Raw genomic sequence first — 22,356 nt, 5'->3', positions numbered from 1 at the left:
CAAAAGAAGATACACAAATGACCAAAAAGCACATGAAAAGATGCTCCACATCACTAATCATGGTGAAACGTAAACCAGAACCCTACCTCACACCCACGATGATGCTATCACAAACTCGGAAAACAAGCGTTGGCGAGAAGAACCTGAACACTGCGCTCAGTGGTGGGGTGCAAAGCGATGCAGCCACTGTGGGCAACAGCAGGGTGGTTCTTCAAAATGTTAAAAACACAACCACCACCTGACCCAGCCATCCCACTTCCGAGTGTATACTCAAAAGATTTGAAAGCAGGGTGTCAGAGAGATGTTTGCACACCCATGTTCACAGCAGCATTATTCATAATAGCTAAAAAATGGAAGTAACCCAAATGTCCACTGATGGATGATGGGTAAGCAAAATGTGGTTCATCCACACAGTGGAATATTATTCAATCTTGAAAAGGAAGTAAATCCTGACACCTGCTACAGCCTGGATTAACCTTGAGGACACCGTGCTGAGTGAAACAAGCCAGTCACAAATGGACAAATCCTGTAAGACTGTACTTCTATTAGGCACATGGCGTAGTCAAATTCATAGAGACAGAAAGGAGAAGGGCAGATGCCAAGGGCTGGGGAGCTAGTGTTTAATGGAGACAGTTTCAGTTTTACATGATGAAAGGAGTTCTGAAGATGGATGGTGGTGATGGCCACAATGTGAATGTACTGAATGCCAATGAAACGTACACTTAAAAAGGGCTAAGATGGTAAATTTTATATTGTGTATTTCACCACAATTTAAAAAAGGGAAAGCAAGAGGGAGGGAGAGAAAAAGAGAGCAGGAAGGAGAGGACACAGGAGGCCTGGCCCACAGAACGGGCTGGGTGCTACTGACAGCTAGGTAATCAGAGACCCAAAGCAGAACACAGTTTAAAGAAAATGCTATTTATGCCTTTGTGGATAGAACTTCATGTCTTGATGACTCAACCTAAATATAAGACAGGTAAAAATACACCATAAACAAAGTACTGGTGTTTTAAAATGTTTCAATTTGTATTCCTAAGTACATTTTGTTGTCAATGGTCACAAATATCAATGTGTCCATTTGGGCAATTTAACAATAAACCTGCAGATCACAATAACAACAGAAATATAGCTAACAAACATTTTTTTTTTTTTACATTTTTTAAAAAGCATTTTCAAAGATATAATTTACATACCATAAAATACCCCCATTTAAAGTGCACAATTCAGTGGGTTTTAGTACATTCACAAAGTTGTGCAACCACTGCCACTACCTAATTCTAGAACATTCCATCCCCCTAAAGGAAACCCTGCACTCAATGACTACCCATCCCTCTCTGGCCTAGACAATGACTAACCTACTTTCAGTCTCTATGGATCTGCCCACTCTGGACAGTTCCTGTAAGTGGAACTGTACAATATGGGGCCTTGCGTGACTGGTTTCTTTTACTTGGCAGTGTCCTCAAGGTTCAACTGCGTTGTAGTATCAGGATGGACCACGTTTTGTTTATCCGTTCATGAGCTGATGGGCACTGGGGTTGTTTCCACACAGTCACGCAGCTGTTGTGTCTATGCTGCTAGCACGAGTCTCGGCGTGGCTCACGCCTTCATTTCTCTTGGACAGACACCCAGGAGGGGTGTGGCCGGCTCAGAGAGCAGCTCCGTTCGCCACACTCAGCAGGCCGCGCCCAGGGCAGCCACACCGGCTCACGTTCCCACCGGCTGGGTATGAGGTTCCACTTCCCCACATCCTCCCCAAACACGAAAAACTTCATTGTATTTTTAAAGTGACTCTCCTGCTACCGGAGAGAACTGAAACGCATTCATCTCAATTCAACACCAATCTTACAAACCGCAGGTAAGCAAAAACATTTACATCCAAAACCTTTCTCATAACTAAGAATAAGCAGGATATGTTCCAGAACACCCATCTCCCTTCTGTACTCTGTACTCGCATTATTCTGTAGAATAAACAAACAGTATGGGGGAAAGGTGACTAAATATTTAAAAAATACATTCCTGAAACAAGTTACTGAACAGGCCCAACTAAACTGCAAAAAAGGCCACTTACCACTAGCTTCAGATTTTTCCACTGCGAAATGCCTGACCCACTGGTCTCACTCCCCGAAACCCCAACTGGGCGCTCAGTGTGACCTGGAGGCACCTCCCCTCCTCCTGTGATGTGACCCCCATACGTCCCTGGAGAGGGCACCCTGTCCTCGTCTGGCCAGGCGCCTCCCGATGATGCCGACCCGCAGTGCCGCCACCAACTCCGCTTCACGGTGTGTGTGCTCCTGGGGCTAAATGCTGGAAAGTGCTTCCGCCGTGGGGCCCCAAGCACCTGGACCAGAGCCTCCGTGGCCTCCACAGTGGATGCCGCTGCCTCCTGCCCTCGCTGCCACGGGGGCCTCCGGCTGCTCCTGGCCGATGGCCAGGTTTCTGAAGCACACGGTGTGTGGCCAGCGCTAACTGGAGATGACTGCAGTACATGTACGTGTATGCATGCGTGTTTGTCTCCATCATTTGACTCCAGAAATTCCAGAGATGGGCTGACGTCATTATGAAAAAGAAGTCTTCGGCTTAAGTTTAAATTTTCTGAAATAATGACACTTGAAATACCAAAGCCGTTGAAGACCTGTAACAATTTACTTTCTACAAGGTACTGCACACGTATCTGCATCCCGAGGGCGGCTACGCTCCCGTCCCACAGGCACAGCGCACACGGCCACACACGGAGCCATCGCGCGGCCGTCTAACTCAGACGAGCCGGACTCCCCCACTCGGCAGCAACCAGCAGCACAGAATCAGCACGGCCGAGAGGACACGCCCCCGGCACGCGCTGACCGGGGTCCCGAGCGTTCCTGTGCACCCTCATCCCTGGGTCACCTCGGGACAAGGGACGGGCTTGTTCGAGGCCACTCGTAGGACGGGGCTCCACCGCCCCCATGCCCCCCGTGCCCCCGCCCCCGTGCAGGCAGCACGCAGCTCCCGTGAGCCTTGTCATGGCCGCTCTCTGCCCTCAGGGCCTCCCCTTCCCCTGGCGTCACAGCAGCATTCTGGATCCAGGAGAAAGGAGTCTGGCCTCCGGAGCAGGGGGACTGTGAGGTACTGAAGAGATGAATATCGTATATTTTGTACCTTTAACCTGGCCTCTGAATGGTATGGAATTTGGTATTGGTGAAGGAGGAGTGGACAGTGGTGTCACAACATCTGGAAAAGAAGTACAGGAAGCTCTTGTGAACGTTAGGCCGCATGGGTGGGCTGGGTCACTGTGCGAGGCATCTAGGGTCAGAGCAGGGCAGGAGAAGAACACCTTCCTGCCGTGCAAGGGAAACATTCAATCACAGACGCACACCAGACGGTGCCGTGACACGTCTCCCCGGGCTTGAGTGCCCACTGCTCACCAGCCTTGTCACACTGCCACTGTCACAGCTACTTGACTCACTCTGTCCACTTTTCAGGAGGGAGGGGCCTTGCCGCCTTCAGAGGCCGACCCTCTCCATTTAGAAGTCCATTCCAAACGAAAGATATGCCTCTGAGACATCTTGCAGAAAGCGGCAACTCCCCTTACAGAGGTGGGAAAATGTCACAATTGGTGGCCGGGGCATTCGGCCTTGTAAGAAGGACCGCTTAGAAAAAGAGTTAGCATCGTCTACAGTGAAGATACAGGTCTGTGCTAGGCGGGTGGTCCTGGCACCCCAGGGTGAAACGAGCAGGCCGGCTCCCCTCCGAGAGAGGCATCAGAGCGACCACGGCAGGCCCACAGCTGACATCGACGCACCGCCGCTGCCGGCCCTGAGAACTGCCCTGCACAGGCCCAGGGCTGAACCACCACCGCAGTCCCAGGAAAAGCCGAGGCCACACAAACGGGCCGCGCAAAGGCCCCTCACTCAGACAATTACCTTTCATGAAGAATCGGCAGGTGGGACGAGGCCTCACCTTCCTGTCACTGGGGTCCTTCACTTCACCCTCCTCCAGGTCATCATCCTGAAACAGAGGACAACGTGACTTGAAGAGAGACTTGTCTTCATGAGGGCTGAAGAGGCCGGAGGGGCATCTACCACCATGCACGGCCTTCACTAAACCAGAAAGGGTATTGTCACAACACTCAGGTCTTGGCCACTCATGTGGCCAAGTTCACGTACATTTTCCAAACCTTAGACTCCTCATCCACACGATGGGGATCTCTCAAAGCTTACCCACAAAAGTGCAGCATCACACAAGACCAACAACGTTCTGTGAAGTACGTGATGCATGATAAAAAGCAGGGTGTCATCACGTTTCTCTTAATTAGCAATTCTGGGCAGGAAATGGCTACACTTCAGGTGTTTAACATTTTTTACATTTAAACAAAATTCACAGGACAAAATATTTTATGTCCTTTAAATTAGACACTTTCTCTAATTGAAAAGTCTGGGGGCAAGGAGGAGGGAATTTAGGCGACTCAGGCCAGCGAGCGTATCCACCTTTCGCTTAGACCTGGGCCCTTCTCTTCTGGTTCATGGTGCAGAGGTCCTAACCTTGGCTTTAGAATAACGCAGGAGGGTTTAAAGACCACAGCCCGGGGAGGGGTGGGGGGGTCTCTCCCCCAGGGACTCCAAAGAGCAGCCTTGACTTGGACCACTGCTCTGCACCCTCCTCAGTCCCCGCCTGTGCCCCTGAGACCCCGCTCCGGGACCGCCCCCAGCTTGGGCAGGTATCCAGCGCCCTGCTAGCATAGCTAAGTAGGTAAGTCCAAGATGGAGCTCCTCACGGCCCCCCACCCCATCCCCCCGGTTCCCAGCCCATTCCAGAGCGCGCTCATGTGGTCCAAGCAAGGGATCACAAGCAGGGCAGCGGTGTGGGAGTCACCTGGACCTTTGTCTCCCCGTCTCCCGCAGCACCACCCTCGTCCAAACTACTGCCCAGTCCCACCTGGCCAGGGGACTGCGTCCTGAAGGGCGTCCGCACTCCTGAACCCTTCCACGTGCTCCCCGCTGTGCCGTGACCTTTGCAGGTCTGGCCTGACCACACTCTCGCCTCTCTTCCCCGGCGTGGAACTCATCTCATGTCCAGACCGCAGCTCGAGTCCCCTTCCTCAGGGCCCCCCATCTCCCTTCACAGCCGGTCCCACAGCCCCCTGCCCCTGGAGCACGGGTCCCAGCCGTCGTGGCTGCCCAGCCGGCCCCCGCCTTCTGCACACCACGGGTCACCGCTCCAAGCACAGCGTCAGGCTCAGAGTAAACAGCAAGTACTGCTAGTTACCGAATGAAGAAACACTGACGGCAAACCCTAGATTTATGATGACTTCTTTTAAAGCTTAAATATTTGTATAATTTTTACCTTAAAAATACCAAGTTATTAAAAGGCATTTTATAACAGAAAACAACAGATGCCTCAGAGTTATATCCCTTAAAAGAGAGAGTCGGCAGAATTTCTTTGAGAGAGAAAGATTAAATAAGTTATTCAAGGTTTTTTTTTAAAGGTCCCGAGAATTTATTCATCTTATAACTGAAAATTTGTACCCTGTGAACAACATCTCCCCATTTTCCCGACGCCCCACATGATTTCAGTTTGAGGAAAATGTGCTGATTTTATGCTATATGACAGAAGACCCCGCCCTTCTGGTCTCCCAGCTGTGTTTTCCTTTCACTACTTCCCTCCCGGCATAACCTCAATGTGCTATTATCTATTACACAGGAGCTCACGTCTAAGTTGAGAGCAGATTCTGTTTGTTCTCATTAGAAAAACAAAACTCTTTTGAGAGGTCAGAACTCATTCAAATCCTCTGCTTCGTTTGGAAGTCAATGCACAGGAGTTGAAATGATGAGTACAGAGTGACTGCTTCTCAGAAATCAAGATTCAGTCAGTGCACGAGATGGGGTTAAAGAGGTGTTCCTGCAAAGATGTGACTCTCAATAGTCACAAGAGCAGCGAGGAGCCAGCTCCCTAGCTCAGGCGGGGAGCAGCCACCTGAGCCACGAGCCACCAGGGGGCGCTCTGCGGCTTCTCAGACGCCAGGCAGACGAAAACATCCACAAATCACTCAGCAGTCGAATACCCTCAAATGTCAACTAACCGTTCATTTAGTACAATGGCCTTTCAAGTGCTGGACAAACCAAAGGAGTTCTTAAATCTTATAAAGAGTTTCACGCAAATACGACTCAAGAAGGAGGTCTCTGAAGCCAGACTCCCAGCGCTCAGCTGCTGGACAGCCGTCCTGTCAGGTCAGGGCTGGAACTGTCAGGTGGGAATTCTGACGGGCAGCCCCTGATCCCGGAGCCAGCAGAGAGCAGAGGTCCAGCAAGAAGCAAACTGGTGGGTCTATAAACAGCTAAAACGGCACCAACAACTAACTCAGGGGGTGAGTGCCAGGCCCTCCACAGTTTACAAATCTAGGAGAACCACGGCAGCGTGTCCTTGGGGTGAGTGTGCACAGGGCATGGGGCACAGGGCAGCCTGGATCACACCTGCCACCATGACCGTGGACACGGCCCTCCGCCCCAGCTGTGCTCTCCCCGCCCGACCTTCTGAGCACCCAGAGCTCCCACCCGGGGCGCGAGTATCATCGTGATAGAAAAACCCCCTCAGAGGCAGCACGTCAAAGCGTGAGTGAGGGCTTCCCTGATGGCACAGTGGTTAAGAATCCGCCTGCCAATGCAGGAGACACGGGTTCGAGCCCTGGTCCGGGAAGATCCCACATGCCGCGGAGCAACTAAGCCCGTGTGCCGCAACTACTGAGCCTGCACTCTAGAGCCCACGAGCCACAACTACTGAGTCCACACGCCACAACTACTGAAGCCTGTGCACCTAGAGCGCGTGCTCCGCAACAAAAGAAGCCACCGCAATGAGAAGCCTGTGCACCACAACGAAGAGTAGCCCCCGCTCACCACAACTAGAGAAAGCCCGTGCGCAGCAAGGAAGACCCGACGCAGCCAATACATACATACATATATACATAAATAAATAAAATTTATAAAAAAAAAAAAAAAAGTGAGTGAGCGGAGCATGGGTGACTTCCACTTTCTCCTTTGTGCAGGTTTTTATTTTACTTAAAACGAAAACAAGGGCTTCCCTGGTGGCACAGTGGTTGAGAGTCTGCCTGCCAATGCAGGGGACACGGGTTCGAGCCCTGGTCTGGGAAGATGCCACATGCCGCAGAGCAACTAGGCCCGTGAGCCACAACTACTGAGCCTGTGCGTCTGGAGCCTGTGCTCCGCAACAAGAGAGGCCGCAATAGTGAGAGGCCCGCGCACCGCAATGAAGAGTGGCCCCCGCTCGCCGCAACTAGAGGAAGCCCTCGCACAGAAACGAAGACCCAACACAGCCAAAAATAAATAAATAAATAAATAAATAAATAAAATAAATAAACCCAAAGTTTTTTAAAAAAAAAAAAAACCGAAAACAAAACCACAAAGCCTGTATGTGTCCTCAAATAACAAAAAGAACTCTCATTTCCCAGCCATCAGCTCCGCAGTCTCGGCAGATAAGGAAGCAAGACGCGGCACGTGCCCTGGAGCAGAGGCCCAGGCACCCACCGGGCCAACCAGGGGCTCCCTGAACCCTCGATTCTGCACCTGTGAAGTGGGGTAGCAATTCGGGTCTATAATCCCGCATTCACACCCTTTGGGGCCAGAGGTGATGTTCTGGCCTCAGAAAGGTGATCGGGTGGGTGGAGCGGTGCCCGGGACGGACAGTCATCCTCCTGTGAGGGGACCCGGGACCAGCCCACAGGGGGTAAACACAAAACCACAAACGGCCTCCACGGGCTCTGGCCAGGTCAGCCACTGGCAGAAGGAGAGCTTTCCCACCCCAGAACTCTGGGCTGCTCAGCTGAGCAGGGACAGTGGCCCGGGCCCCCCAACCGCCCCAAGGGGGGCGGCAGGCCTTACTTAGTCCCTCGTGGCCAGGCCACCACGGTTGCTTCCCCGGCTCCCACCAGGGGACAGCGCTGTGGATGTCCCCAGATCCCTAAGCCCGAGGCCTCACCTGCCTGGAAGCCCTTTGGCAGAAGATACTGTGTGTCCAGATGCGAAAGGAGGAGGTAGATGTGAACAGGAGAAAAGACAAAAGACCGCCTGCAAAGAAAACGCCTCCAAGTGTATCTGTCTGTGGCTGGGCCCAGAGCTACCACTTCTGCCCAAGGAGTCATGTGGCCCATCCACTCGGGGCGCGCCCCCCCCGCCCTGTCTCTGAGCGCGCACCCTATCAGTGTGACAGTCACTGACGAAAGGAGGAAGGGAACAAACTACGCCACGCTTTCCCAAGGGGATGGCACACTCCAGGTGGCTGAAGTTCTGTTAACCAGATGACAAGCGAGATATAAAAAGAGAACCAAGTCCATAAGCGGAGGAGACAGAGGATGGACCAAAGATGGAAGGCCTCGAGTCTGTTAAGGTGAATCACAGAGCCACGAAGGAAGGGGGTCTTTGTGCGGAACTCAGCAGGGGTGCGAGAGTGAGCCAGGCAGGCCTCACACGGCCGCTTGCTCCGTCTGCCTGTCCTAAGTGTGGCTTCGTGCACAGGTGAGACCGCTGACGAAGTCGAACTCACCCGCGCTTCAGCTGTCGGTTGTCGGGGACCCTCGGCCCCCGTCCACAAATAAGCCGGGTGCTATAAATAGTTGGTCCACAATCCTGTTTGCAAAATCCCATCCCCACCGCAGCAGGGAGTGGCACTTCCAGAAAGGCATTTGTATCTGAAGGTAGCACACCAAAACAGATAAAAGTAATTCAAGGCCTGAGTTATAAACTATGTGGTTCAGACAAAAGAATGTCAAAGGTTTATTGTACAAATTGATGCCACTATCAAGGAAACCACTAAGAGAGCAGAAAAGCTGCGGAGGGTGGGGGTGACTCCCCCCCAAATCAATTCACCTGTCCCAGTGACCCAAAATCTACAAGGGAAAAAAGAGGGACAGTGTACCCCGACAGGAGAGAAAAGTGCTTCTCAGTGAACAGGAGGATAAACCACAGGGCCTTTTAGACGCTTCCACTCAGCTGGCCGTTCCCAGCAATTCCAGGCCTGGATGCTGAGGGGAGACGAGCAGCGAAGTGCAGGAGGGGCCCTGGGAACGGTGAGCCTCTTTGAAGAGTCAGCGGGGCTGCAAGACCCCTGCCAGACGTGGACAAGCTCAGGGGCCTCAGTGAACGCACACTTGCGAGGTGTGAGCCAAACGGCCCTTTTCTTCTGCATAAAACATCCAGGTAGTCCACTTCTGATACCAAAAAACGTGCTTGAAAGCAATGGGGAAAAGGCCCCCTGGGACGGATGCTTTCCACTTGGACCAGAGGCTACTTGGCAGGGATTTAAACTAAAGGGGACCAGGCCAAAGGCCTGTCAGAAGCAGGCTGCTCATGGCCCCAAGTGCACACCTCTGGCTCCCTTTCCATCTTGGGAGAGAAAGATACAGGAGTGTGTGCTTGCGGGACCGTGGGGCAAACTCTCTAGCTGAGATTCTGACAAGGACGGATGGACGGGAACTGGGATGGAGAGAGCAGGAGAAGCGAACCAGCAGTAGTTTTTCAATACGAGCTAATGTGTATCTACACTGGGTTCTTCCAACAGCGGCTAGTGCTGGTGCTGGTCACCCACACGCAGTGCTTGAACTGCCTCTTTATGCGAATGGCTCTCCAGTGTAGACCTTCCACCCACTACCACCCCCATCTCAACGGCACTCAACTTCAACACGCCCCAAAGCAGCTGGAGTTCGCCCATCTGCTTAGAGGGCAGTTACCGGCTGCCTCCAAAGTGCCAGGTCCTGGGAATAGAGGGGGAAAGCCATGCAGGTCCCAGACTTAGGGAACCTGTGTTCTTGGAGGTGTGGGCACGGAAGAGCAACAGAAACAAACACACTAATGACCCAATCAATTCAGACTGTGGAAGCCCAGCAAAGGCACTGAGCCAGAGGTAACAGAGTCAGGGGCAGGAGGCAGAGCCTGCAGAAAGGAGGTGACATGGAAGCCAATGGTTAAAGGATGGGGAGAAGCCTGGAACGCAGGCGGGCACAGGCAAGGGCAAATGAACCAAGGGGCTCCTGGAAGGCAGGTGTGCTCCCATGAGGGCCCAAGTCTCCATTCATAGCGCCCACTCCCGTTTAGGCCTGCCTATCCCTGAGGGGTGATGGGCTCTGCCCTTCCCAGTTACACCCCCAGCGTGTTACAATGAGCCTGACACACTGCAGGGTCCATGGGGCTGTGTGTGGGAAGGGCAGTGCCGCCCCGTGGCTGAACGAAGCTGTGCTCTGGTCCCAGCAGCCTGCGGGTCCAGTAGGGCTGTGAGGCCCTTGCAAGAGGTGCCAGGCAGGCACAAGCCAAACCAAACAACCATCTAGGATCAAGTGGGCAAGAAAGTCAAACTGGATTTCTATTTCACCTGCTGTTTCTGGGGGAAACCAGCAAACCTCCAGATGACGGGTGCTTTCCCGAGCCAGCTCAGTTCAACCCATGTCCCACGCCACCACATCTAAGTGTGGCAGGAAAGCCCGGGAGTGCGATGACGGCAAGGCCCCCCGGGACCTGCAGGGAGACACCTGTCCACATATGATCATGGAAAGGCAGGAAAGTAGATGAATTTTCCCGTACAGCTTATTCAACAGTTGAAGCAAGAAGAGCTTGCAACCGGTCCTTTCTTAGTGGGAAACAGACTGCCCAGAACCGCCGGCCACAGCACCCCAGTCATCAGGAGCCCCTCAATCCTTGGGGGCAGGATGCAGACGTGGCTTTTCTCTTTGTAAACTGAAAAACCAAACTCAAGGCAACCTCAACCAATGATTTCATCTTCTGCCCAAAATGTCGTCCAAACTGATTAACTGGAGTCTCATGGCATCTCCTTTTCCTCTGGTAACCCTGTGGTCAAGGTGAACTTTCCAGATGGGAAGGGAAGCATAGCTGGCGAAACCTAAGAGTGTTCATAGATAATGTCCCGACAATACCCTTTTAAATGAGTACAGTATTAATAAGTAACGGCTGTTAATTTAGGAGATCATCTCCTACACTTAGTTGTGAGAAGATAAAAGATCTAAAATTCTAAGCTTGTAACTACATACGCAATCTTGTAACGCCCCACAAAGTTCTGCTCTCGTGAACCAAAGCTTGAGAAGCACGGTCTTTGAAAACCAGGCCACAGCCACGGCCACCGCGACGCAGCGTCCGCACCAGCTGCCGCAGGAGCCTGGCACTTCCGGCGAGCCGGGGTTACGTACTTAACCAGCCCCTCCTCTCTCGGCAACCCAGAGCGCTTCTGAGGTGCTCCTCACACCTCTCCCCACGGGGACTCTCCGGGGAGCAGAATCTCCTTGCTGGGATATTAAAGGCCCCAGATCTTGTCAATCTGCTCCGTCCCTCTCTCAACCCCTTTTAGTAAAAGCATTTCTCAGCAGGACTTCAGGCTCTTCTCCCCCAAGACTCAACTTCTTAAAAGATCGTGACGGAAATTCTTTCAACAGAATCATCTGTCATAAAAACCCAACCTGCGCACAACTAAGATGATTATTACTGGGTACCTTCTCCTTAATCTGAAGGCCAGATTAATTTAAATAAGTTATAAGAATGTGATGCCTTGGTCAGAAGCCAAAGCGTTCTGACACACAACCCCATTTTATCCAGTCCTGAGGGTCTTTTTAGGGACACTCCCAAAGAAGCGTGGCCTAGCTGTGACCCTCAGCAGCGAAGAAGGGCAAAGATAAAAATGACTAAAATAATAGAGAAAGCTGGAAGGAAGTTTTTTCAGTCTCAAGAACCTAACAGGGGACCTCCCTGGTGGCGCAGTGGTTAAGAATCCACCTGCCAATGCAGGGGACACAGGTTTGATCCCTGGTCCGGGAAGATCCCACATGTCGCAGAGCAACTAAGCCCGTGCACCACAACTACCGAGCCTGTGCTCTAGAGCCCGCGAGCCACAACTACTGAGCCCGCACACGCAGAGCCCGTGCTCCGCAACAAGAGAAGCCAGGGCAATGAGAAGCCCACGCACCGCAACAAGAGTAGCCCCTGCTTGCCGCAACTAGAGAAAGCCCACGCGCAGCAACGAAGACCCAGTGCAGCCAAAATAAATAAATAAGTAAATTTATATTTAAAAAAAAAAAAAAAAGAACCTAACAGGAACTGAAATCCACAATGGTTCTAGTTGAATACTAACTCAAATATTACTTAAAGACAGCAAAGAAAAAGGCAGAAAATTACTGCTTGTTAAAAAAAAAAAAAAAATCTAGAATTTTACCGCAATCCAACCAACAGCACCAGATGAGTGAGGGTCCACGGGACTTCTGCCAGCTACCGACTGGCAGACAGTCTTCTGACTCTAGCCCACGTCCCCTGATTTCAGCGCTCCCTCGTCACCACGGCCACGGCTCCCAGCACACGCCTCGTGTCCCCCTCCTCCGGGGGCGCTGCCGGCTCGGCTCCGCTGGGCATACTCACGTCGATCTCTCCGTCGTCGATCTCTCCATCGTCGTCCTCTTTCCTCTTCTCCTTGGCAGCCTCCACGGGCTCCCTGTCCTCCACGCCGCGGACGCCTGCCTTCCCGTCCTCCCCGGGAGCCCCTTCTCCCCTCTCCTCGTCCTCCTCGGGCCCGGCCTTCTCGGTGTCGTCCTCCTGCGCGGCGGGGGCCGGCTCCTCGGGGACCTCCTCGTCGTAGTCTAACTCGTGCTCGTCCAGGTCCCTGGTGACCGACGAGGCCTCGTCCCTCAGGTCGTTGGTGCGGTCCTCCTCCCCCCGGCCCCCCTCGGCCCGCGGGGGGCTGGCCGGGCCCCCGCTCAGCTCCTGAGCCTCGGAGTCCCGGTCCTCCTCGTCGGAGCGACTCTCCTCTTCCTCCTGGCTCAGTCCCGGGGCGGCGCTCTCCTCAGCCTCCAAGTCAGAAGCCCTCCCCCCCGCTCCATCCAGGTCCTGCTCAGACCCACTTTCCCTCAGGATGTCATCGTCCGAGAGCCCCTGCTGCTCCTCTTCCTCATCCTCCGGAGAGCGAGGGTCCCGGTCAGGGCTCTCGGCCACATCCATCGGTACCCACGGTTCTGCAAAACAAAGAGAACACACACTCACAGCATCCAGCAAAAGGGCCAGTCAATCTCGCGCTGGTTTGCTGGGCCCCGTGCTTGCCTCTGACCTGCAGGAGGGCTCGCCCCGCCTGGCTCCTCCACACCCCAGACCCCAGTCCGCAGACCACCGGCACTGCAACCCCAGGCCTCCGCGGGGCCGGGCCGAGCGCGTGGAGCTGTGCGCCAGGAGCCTCACATCTGGAGCCACCGGGCAGCGAGAGACCCGGCGTGCCCACCTCCACACAGGGCACCCCGACTGGTTATCAGACAGTGGGCAAGAAGACGGGCATTGCAAGCGATAGCTTTTTGGGTTTGTAAAGTAATTACTTGTGAAATTCAGGAAAACGCGCATTCGGAAGGAGGTGGCAACACTGAAGGCAGCGCCTGGCCTCTTCCGGAGTCACCCCGCAGGGTCTGGAACAGAAAGCCGGCCTGCCTTTGAGAGCCCCCAGGACATGGGCCATCTCCCGTTCCTGCACATGTCTCCCCAGGTCCGGTCGTGATGGCCGCATCAGACCCTACTGGAGCAGCCAAGGGACGCCCGGAAGGCCTTCGTGCGCTGTGATTCTCGAGAACCACTGTTCCAGGACAGGCAGGTCATGGGAAAGAACTCTGGCAGAAAATCTTACATATTTAAGTAGTTTCTTATATAAAAAGACCAACAGTGTCATTTTAGAAGATTTCATTTCTATTTTTACTCACTAGATTTAATTATAAAGTGACTATTTTCTGGTTTTCCCACCCCAATGTGCAAAGATAGGACATTGTTCCATTGGTTCTAAACGCAGGTTGCAGAAGGTGGGCTGAGACGGTGTGTGCATGAAATCAACACCAAACAGCCTACAAGCAAACATTTACCATCCATCATGCAATGGGTAGCGAGTAACCACTAAGCTGGTGTGAAATAGCAGGAACAGTGAAGGGTTTAACGTTCACTTGATTCTTCAAAATTTTTTATTTAAAATAATGTATGCCCCAGTCATGCTACTTGGTACCTCAGTGAGATCTGGAAACGCACAAGTATATTTATATACTCTATATAAAATTACTTTATGCATTTACATAACTAAAAATTTAAAGTGTATCTTTTAACTTTATACCTTCAAAAGGAGAACCTATGTTTAAAGATGCACATACCAAGAGTTGGTATATGAACCCACAGTTAAAAACAGTTTTGTTTTGTTTTGTTTTTGCTGTTAATGGAAATTATTAAAATTCAGCAAACATGAGGACAAGTCACTTAAAATTCATCACTTTATAAATAAACTAAATGGTTAGCAGTAAAAGAAATTTACAAACCAACCAATCCATTCAAAGTCACTTAAAAGTAGACAGCTTTGAAAATGATTCACTTTTCAGTCTTCTAACTACACTATCCAGAGGTAGGACTACTGGAAAGAATTATTAAAAAGTTAGCCCTAAAATGGAGTATTTTGCTGCCCCGTGGCTTCCTGGCTTCCCTGTGCAGGGCACAGCCTGTCACCACACACATCACCCCTGCAGCCCAGGGCAACGAGCAAGGCAAGAAGCCTACCGCGGACAGGGCCCGGCACCCGCACCTCTTCCAGACAGCGTGGGGGCGTTAGGGCAGCCAGTCAGGGGCCAGTGGCAAACCGGCAGCCTCCCTCCTTAGCTAATGACATCAGTAAAACATAGGAGATTTTCCTTTGTGTATGATGTCCTCTGCCTACCCTTGTACAGTTTTTATTACATTGTATATAACAAAACCTCTCCACAGAAGGGCAGGGACTTTCATTCCCCAGCTGCTTAGGCTGGCACCTGGGACCCTGTAGGCAGGCAGCCACGCGCAGCTGGTCACTGAGCCTCAGACATATCCCTACTGGAAACCTGACAAATTCTGATTCTCACATCATAAGTCTAATGGCAACCTTGGGAACCAAGTCACCTCTGAAATCAATCAACTGGTAATCAAAATTAAGTGTCCCCTTAAACTAGTTTAAAATCCACAAAACTGATACTCTAGCTTTGCAACATATTATTATCCTGTTCATGGCACAGAGGCTCCCTCACTAGTAACTTGATAGCAGCCCCTTCTTGGGGCCCAGGTGCCAAAAGGTTTCATTGTCATGATTAGGTCCAACCAAATTGTTCTTTATATTCTGGCAAACTTCGATTTAAATCCTAGGGTAAGAAATGGGAGAAAGAACGTCTAACTTCAACTATATGAACTCAAGCAAGTGGGCCATGTCTTTCTGGGACACATGGAACAGGGCACACAGTGTGGGCTTCTGAGTCAGAACCTGAATCCCAGCGCTGCTGCTGCTTCCCAGCTTCAGGGTCTTGGGCAAATTACGTAAACTTGCCAGACCCCAGTTTGTTCATCTGAAATACGGGGAAACAGCATCCGCTGCAGAAGTCGTTGCGACACCTAAATGAGATCAGCCTGATGGCTTCCAACACCCACACCCCTCTCCCCACCAGACTGCGGTCAGTCTCCTGGGTGCTCAGGAGACAGCCATCCAACACACGCTGGATAATCAACTCTGCACGACCACGTGTGCAATAAAATCAAGTCCCCCCACCTGCTGAGAGACTACCACTCTGCCAGGCACTCGACCCAGTTCCTCGCATCAACCTTCCAAACAAACGCTGCTCCCCTCACAGAGAAGGAAACCAAGGCCACGTGGCCACTGAGCGCAATCCGGGCTTGCATCTCCGAGCCGCTGCCGGAGCAGGTGCCCAGTGCTGGCGCCGGCCTGATGCATGACGCGAGCTCCTGCTACCTGCCCAGGGACTAATCCCCACTTACCGCCACTGTTTCGACAGGAAAATGGGACCTGAGCTCTAACTGACTTCACACGTGCTTGTTTGGAACAGAGCCGTCACATAAATCGGGGACTTGGACTGAACCAGGAGATTTTGCCTGTTGCTCTTTTCTCCCTTCTAAAGTTTTGTGCTGATCCAGCTAGGTTGCTATCTTAGCCCTTCTAGAACCAAAAAGACACATTTTCACAGAGACGGAAAAGCTACTATATGATGCACACGGACTATTAAAGAACAGTGATGACCATATGGGAATCAAACTTGTGACACCAGTCACTTATTTTTTTATTTTAAATGTGTCTAAAGTTTGAACCTTAGGCACTTACACTAAAGGTGAATCTCGTAAAAGAAGCCCTCACAAAGGTGCACACTTCTACACCGACACCACAGGAAACGCTGCCTCAAATTAAAATCCTGAGGCTGCTGTACTGTGTGTAAAAAAGAAGAACTTGCAGAGCCTACATGCCCCACGAAGTGTGTATTATGGAACTCACTTCAGCCGTCCAAGCACAAAGCTAACTTCCCTCCTCTCACGGGCAGTTTTCAGTGCTGACCAGAAGGTGGTAGAGTGCAAGGCCCTGTGTGCACCTGCTCCTATCGGGGAGGACTACCGCTGGCAGCCTTCTGGGCAGCACGGATTGCTCCGAGAATCCGAGGAAGGGGATGGCTCCTCTCCCTAGAAAAACCTGGACATACACAATTTATCCCCCACTTTCGGAGTTCAAAACCTCCTGAGGTCCACCCACTGAGAACTCCTGCCCTAAGTATGCTGTACATTATTCTACTACATGCCCAAACTCGCCACACCGTGTACCGCAACTATCTGTTTGCAAAGTCTGTTGGGAGGTCCCCCGCCCCCGGCCCCATGAAGGGCCTGAGTGGAAGGGCTCAGAATCACCTGGGTTCTCCAAGCTCAGCAAACGGCTGGCACTTGGTAGCAGAGCTACCATATAACTTATTGTCTGAACTTGGGGGCGTGTTTGAGACTGAAAGGGGGCACTGTTAACCATTACAGCAGGCATGAGCCTGGCTGTCCTAGGCACACTGGGACACACAGTCACCCCTAGGAGGCCCTGACAATCTCCTGAGCAAAGGGGTCCCATCTCTTCTTTCCCTGTGGAACCTCCTGGGATTTTCCAATCTGAGGCTACACACAGGTGAACAGCTTGCAGAGGAAAACATGCCAAAGAATCTTCCTGCTTATCAGAAGCAACCTGAGGCACACCTTGCTGCACAGAAGGGGTGTGTCGCTGGGGGTCAGAAGACGGTGTGTGTTCCAGGCCCCACTCTGGGCGAGTGAACTGGCTCTCTGGGCATCAGTGTCCTGTTTTGAGATTAGTTCAATTCGGCAAATATCTGAGTACGTGCTCTGTGTCAGGAGCCAAGAAAACCATGTGGTCTATTAAATGCACACAATGAAGTGGAGGGTCCTCTGGTCACGTCTTCACAACCCCCAGGCTCACTATTCTTACTCAGTCTGTTCTTCTCACACCATCACCCTGTCATCGAGCGTTCTTGGCAAAGTTTAGAACTCTTTAGTCCTTTGACCCACAAGACAGTGAACGTGCCTGGAGAACAGAATAGCAGTGTCCATCACTGTGTCTCCACAGCATACTACGCTGGCAGACGGGGACGGAGAGACGCTCGCTGAATAAATCACAAGGTCTCATTACTTGATGAACTACCTGTTGCACACCAGAAAGAAACTTGAAGTAAGTGCCTACTTTTTAGAAGACTATTCTAGAACTGAGAGACAGAGTGGGTGCTGCCTCGCTTCCCAGCGGTCATTCTGGAAGGCTGCACCCTGACTGCAAGGACACTGCTACAGTATACAACATGTGGGAACTTTTCTTTCCCAGCAACCTTTGGAACCTGCAGGACACTCCCCTGGCACTCTCAGTGGCAGCAAATCTTCCCTCTCTCACGGTGGGTCACTTTGACAAACCGCAGGAAGCTGTTCAGGGCCTGGTCTGGTAAGTGAGGTGAGTTCCCAAGCCAGGTAAGATGGTTTTTGGTCAAACGTGGGGTGTGACTATTGAATGAGACTGATTTTCCTCCTATGGTTTGTATATTTACTATGGCTTGTATATTTACTACCAAAACAGGAGTTCCAAAGAGGTTTTGGCAAAGGAGCACCAAAGAAATACAAGCCTAACCTTCCAGGTTAATAATTTTTAACAGAGCACTCCCTATCTGAATGCCCAAGTTCTGCTACATCTGGTTAAAATTCAGACTCATAACTTCATGGATTTACAACATCCAAAGGAAGGATGTCAAGGTTGGTGATAGACACCATCCCCAAACTGACTAAACTTGACATCAAACGACTCCTCAGGGAGGAAGCACTCACCTTGAGATGATCTGTGAAAAAGGAAAAAACCTCTTCAGTGTTTGATCGTTTCCCACCCAGAACCGGAGACAAGTTCCAGCCTCTGGGACACACGTGATTGGTTTCCAGAGCTGGCTGGGCTCCACACATGTGCTCAGATTGTAAAATCATCAGGCAAAGACTCCCCTGCCTGGGAAGCGGGAATCAGCCTGGGTCCAGGCTCACCCTGAGAATCCCAACCTCTGCTCTGGGACAGGACCACTCCACAGGCAACACGAAGGAGATGAGAATCAAAGGAGAAAAGATGACAGCACTGCTATGCCTCTAAATGCCCTCTTCGTCCATTCTCCCCAAATTGATCTGAAGAACTGACCTGCTCTCACAGATACAGAACTGAACAGCTCATTTAAGACGATCAACCACTCTAGCCGGCAAACTCAGCTGTCATGAAGTAGTCAGTAAAACTGAAGTTTTAGCAAGAGTAAGGCTGAAAGTCTTTAAGTCTTAGGTTCTCCCAGCAATGAGCCGGCATCCTTTGGGCTCTTAACCAAAGGGGCACAAGGAATTTTATTCCAAAGAGTGGCGCGCGTCTTGGGACACAGCCAACAGGTCCTACCTGTGCCTCCGGGAAGCCGAGGGAGCAAGTTCCAGGAGGCTCCGGGGAGCTCAAAGCTCCCGAAGAGCCTATCCCCAATCCGGAGGGCGAACCTGTGTGCCTCCTTCCGCCCCCCACCCCATCTTTGTGGGCGGAAAGCAGTGCCACGCGAATATCCCGGAAGAGAAATGACAGCTTCGGGAGATCAACCCCACTGCAGGGAGCGGAAGCAGCTGTCGGGCGCTCGAGCTGAGGGAATCCAGGACCCCCAGGCCGGCTCGCCCGAACCGAACGTGGGATCGTGCCTAGCTCAGCTTCCCCTTCCCGGGGCCCGAAAGCCACGTTTCGGCGGGGGGCAGCCTGGAGCGCTCCCCGGAGGCGGAGGCGGAGGCGGAGGCGGAGGCGGCGGGGCTCCCGGGCCTCGGCTCCGCGCAGCCGCCACGCTCCCCGCCCGGCCGCCTCGGCCTCCTCCTCCCGCCGGCCCGGCCTGCCGCCGTCGCCACCACTTACCTCAGCGCAAGGGCAGAGAGGGGGCCACGGCTTCGCAGGAGTCGGGGCGGCGCGGGGAAGACGTCCCTCAGCCCTTCCGCTCCTCACAGGCTCCGGCTTGAGGCGCGACGCGGGCGGAACAAACGGGCTCCACTACCCGCGGGGGCCGGCCATTGTGCGACGTCATCAGGCCGCGACGGTTGTCTGCGGGCCGGCGGGCTTCCCTCGCTCGCCACGCCCTCCGTCCGCTTCCTTCCGGCCTCCGCGCGGCCGCCACCGTGCGGCCCCGCCCCCTCGGCGCGCGCCCGCCCGAGCCAGCACGGCGCAGGCGCGGCCGGGGCACCGCCCCTGGGGCGGGTCTCCGAGCCGCCGCACCGCCCGCCTAGCCGCAGGGTGGGCTTCCCGCGCCGCGCGGTCTCGTGACCCGCGAGCGCCGGTTCGCGCCTGGCAGTGCTCTCAGCGGGCGGTACCGGACCCGCGGAGGTGGGTTCTGCGACGTCGGGGCTCGGAACTTACGTGCTGCCATGCGGCTGGAGAGGTCCCAGCCAAAGTTAATCCTTTGCGGGAAATGAGTTTAAATAGCAAATCTTAAACATTTTAAACTTCTTCCCGGGGACTAAATAGCTCCCTCTCTGTTAAATATAATCAGTGCAACGCAAAATTAATCATTTTCGAGAAACTGAGTTTAAATGTCAAAGACTAAACATTTTTTTTACAAAGAAAATATTTTTATTTGTATAACAAATATTCTAAGAAATGATGACATAATAAAATTAACAGAGTTGATGTGATGTCGAGACACAAATAAGTATGTAGTGCTATTGATGATTAATCATTTTGTTTCATCCAACCTCCCATCGATTATTTTAGAGAGCATCTCTGGTGTATTTCTGACTGAATCTTAAGCATGATGTATCCAGGTGATTCAATTAGGAAATCTTTGAAAGAATGAAGCCTAAACATTTTTAAAGACTATTTCTGTGCGACTAAATAGCTCCTGCTTTATCAAGTATAATGAGTCCAACACAAAATTTAATCATTTTTTTGAGATACTGAGCTTAAATGTCAAAGCTTAAACATTTAATTATTATTATTATTATTATTATTATTTTTTTTGTAAGCAATCCAGTGTTGAAAAGTTTGCTTCATCATTTTGTGGTGTTATCTTTGGGTTAAGAAACAGGATCAACTAAAAAGAAAATTTCATAGAGTCCTGGTGGATTTTGCCACACTGTGGCTTGTAACCTATTTGCTGGAAGCACCATAAAGTTCTCAGTAGTAAAAAATCAACCTTAATTAGCTTTTAAATTGAAAAGCAAATTTTTTGTGTGTGCTGTCTTAGAATGAGAGGTCCAGGGTGGGATTTTCCCCATAGGAAATAAATAAAAATAGGAGTCCCGGCTGGCAAAAGGACATAGACCACTGAAAGCTTAAACATTTAAAACTGTTGCCAATGTTGTTAAAAAGTAGCAACAGGTCCAAAATGGAGTCACTTATGCTAAGCCTATCAAGACTTAATACCTAATTTAATTGAAGTTTTAGCCTCTCCCTAGAGTGGAAATTTAAACCCATCAGTCAGCACTAAGGAGGTGATCTGCCTAAGACCCCTGCATCCCCTAAGGGAAGGTGCCCTTGCTGGAAGTAACCCACCCTTTTAACTTCCTTGTCTCACCCTCCTGTACCTGTAACAACCTCCATTTTGTACAGCTTTTAGAAGCCTTTCTGCTTGCTACATGGGATGCAGCCTGATTCATAAATTGTTGAATAAAGCTAATTAGATCTTCAAGATTAGTCAGTTGAATTTTTAACACTGATTTCTTTAAAATAATCAGCTCAAAAAAACAGAAACAAAAACCAAATAATAATCAGCTCAACACAAAAGTTAATCGTTTTTTAAAGATACTGCGTTTAAATATCAGAGCTTAAAATTTTACACTCTTTCCATGTGGATAAACAGCTGTGTATCTTACTAAATGCAGTCAGCTTAATGTCCTTGATCAGAAGGACATCATGTGGCATTGGGAGTATTTTTACAGCTTACCAACTGCCTTCACAGCCCTCAGGGTGGAGCCACACAGAGCCTCCTGCAGAACATCAAACTGTCCATGTTACAATAGGAACCTGCACTTAGAGGGACCCTAGGCTTGGTCGAATGCTCTGCTGTCCTCGCCTTAAGATTCTTAATCATTTTTAAACAAGGGGCCCACGTTTTCACTTTGCAGTGGACCCTGTGTGAATGAATGAGCAAGAGAAGAAATTGAGGGCATTGACATGGACTACCATTTGACCCGGCGATGTCACTCCCAGAGAAATGAAACGTGCGCACAAAAACCTGTACACGAATGTTCCAGCAGTGTTATTCACAACAGCCCCAGAGTGGAAACAACCTAGGTGTCCATCAACTGATGATGGCTCAGTAAAATGTGGTCCAGGGAATTCCCTGGGGGTCCGGTGGTTAGGACTTGGCCCTTTCACTGACAAAGACCCAGGTTCGATCCCTGGTCCAGAAACTAAGATCCTACAAGCCGTGTGGCACGGCCAAAAAAAAAATGTGGCCCATCCATACGGTAGAGTACTACTCAGCCATATAGAAGATTGAACTCTGTCTAAGAAGAGATGCCGTGGTCCAACCGTAAGAGGACACAAGAAGGTGGAAGGGGGCTTTCGCCAGAGCCCGGATCCTGGACTTCCAGGTTCAAGAACTCTGAGAAATAAATGTCTGTAGTTGAAGCCCCCCAATCTGCGGTATCTGTTATGGTCATCTGAGCTGACAAATACATTCTATTTACATGAGATATCCAGAAGAGGCAAATCCACAGAGTCAGAAAGTAGGTGAGAGGTTACCAGGGGCTGGGGGAGGTGGGATGGGGAATGACCACTTAATGGGGACAAAAGTTCTTTTAGGGGTGATGAAAATGTTCCAGAGTCAGGCAGTTGTGATGGTTGTACAACTTTGTGAATATACTAAAAACCACTGAACTGTGCACTTTAAAAGGGTAGATTTTTGGGGGTGGGAGGAATTGGGAGATTAGGTTTGACACATACACACTATTGACAGTAGGTATAAAATAGACAACTATCGAGAACATACTGTATAGCACAGGGAACTCTACTTAATGCACTGTGGTGACCTAAATGGGAAGGAAATCC

At 51.3% G+C, this 22,356-nt stretch overlaps 1 protein-coding gene across 4 annotated transcripts in view; it reads right to left on the bottom strand.

The window, feature by feature from the left end:
* ZC3H18 (zinc finger CCCH-type containing 18) overlaps nt 1-19,407 on the bottom strand; it is a 51,052-nt gene extending 31,645 nt beyond the window's left edge. For 3 of the 4 annotated variants that reach the window (XM_059905614.1, XM_059905613.1, XM_059905616.1), the window contains exons 1-3: nt 19,228-19,407; nt 12,396-12,985; nt 3,900-3,984 (exon numbers count right to left, since the gene is read on the bottom strand). In XM_059905614.1, coding sequence (XP_059761597.1) covers nt 3,900-3,984; nt 12,396-12,971 — 661 coding nt within the window. In that variant the 5' untranslated portion in view covers nt 12,972-12,985; nt 19,228-19,407. Of the gene's footprint in view, nt 1-3,135; nt 3,208-3,899; nt 3,985-12,395; nt 12,986-19,227 lie in introns of all 4 variants that reach the window. The other variant, XM_059905617.1, reaches the window with a different exon arrangement.
* Between the last annotated feature and the right edge of the window lie 2,949 nt (nt 19,408-22,356).

The sequence above is a fragment of the Balaenoptera ricei genome, chromosome 19 (genome assembly GCF_028023285.1).
Source record: "Balaenoptera ricei isolate mBalRic1 chromosome 19, mBalRic1.hap2, whole genome shotgun sequence".
Classification (NCBI taxonomy): Eukaryota; Metazoa; Chordata; class Mammalia; order Artiodactyla; family Balaenopteridae; genus Balaenoptera; species Balaenoptera ricei.
The sequence above is the reverse complement of the archived record's forward strand: the minus strand, read 5'-3'. Positions and strand labels throughout refer to the sequence as shown.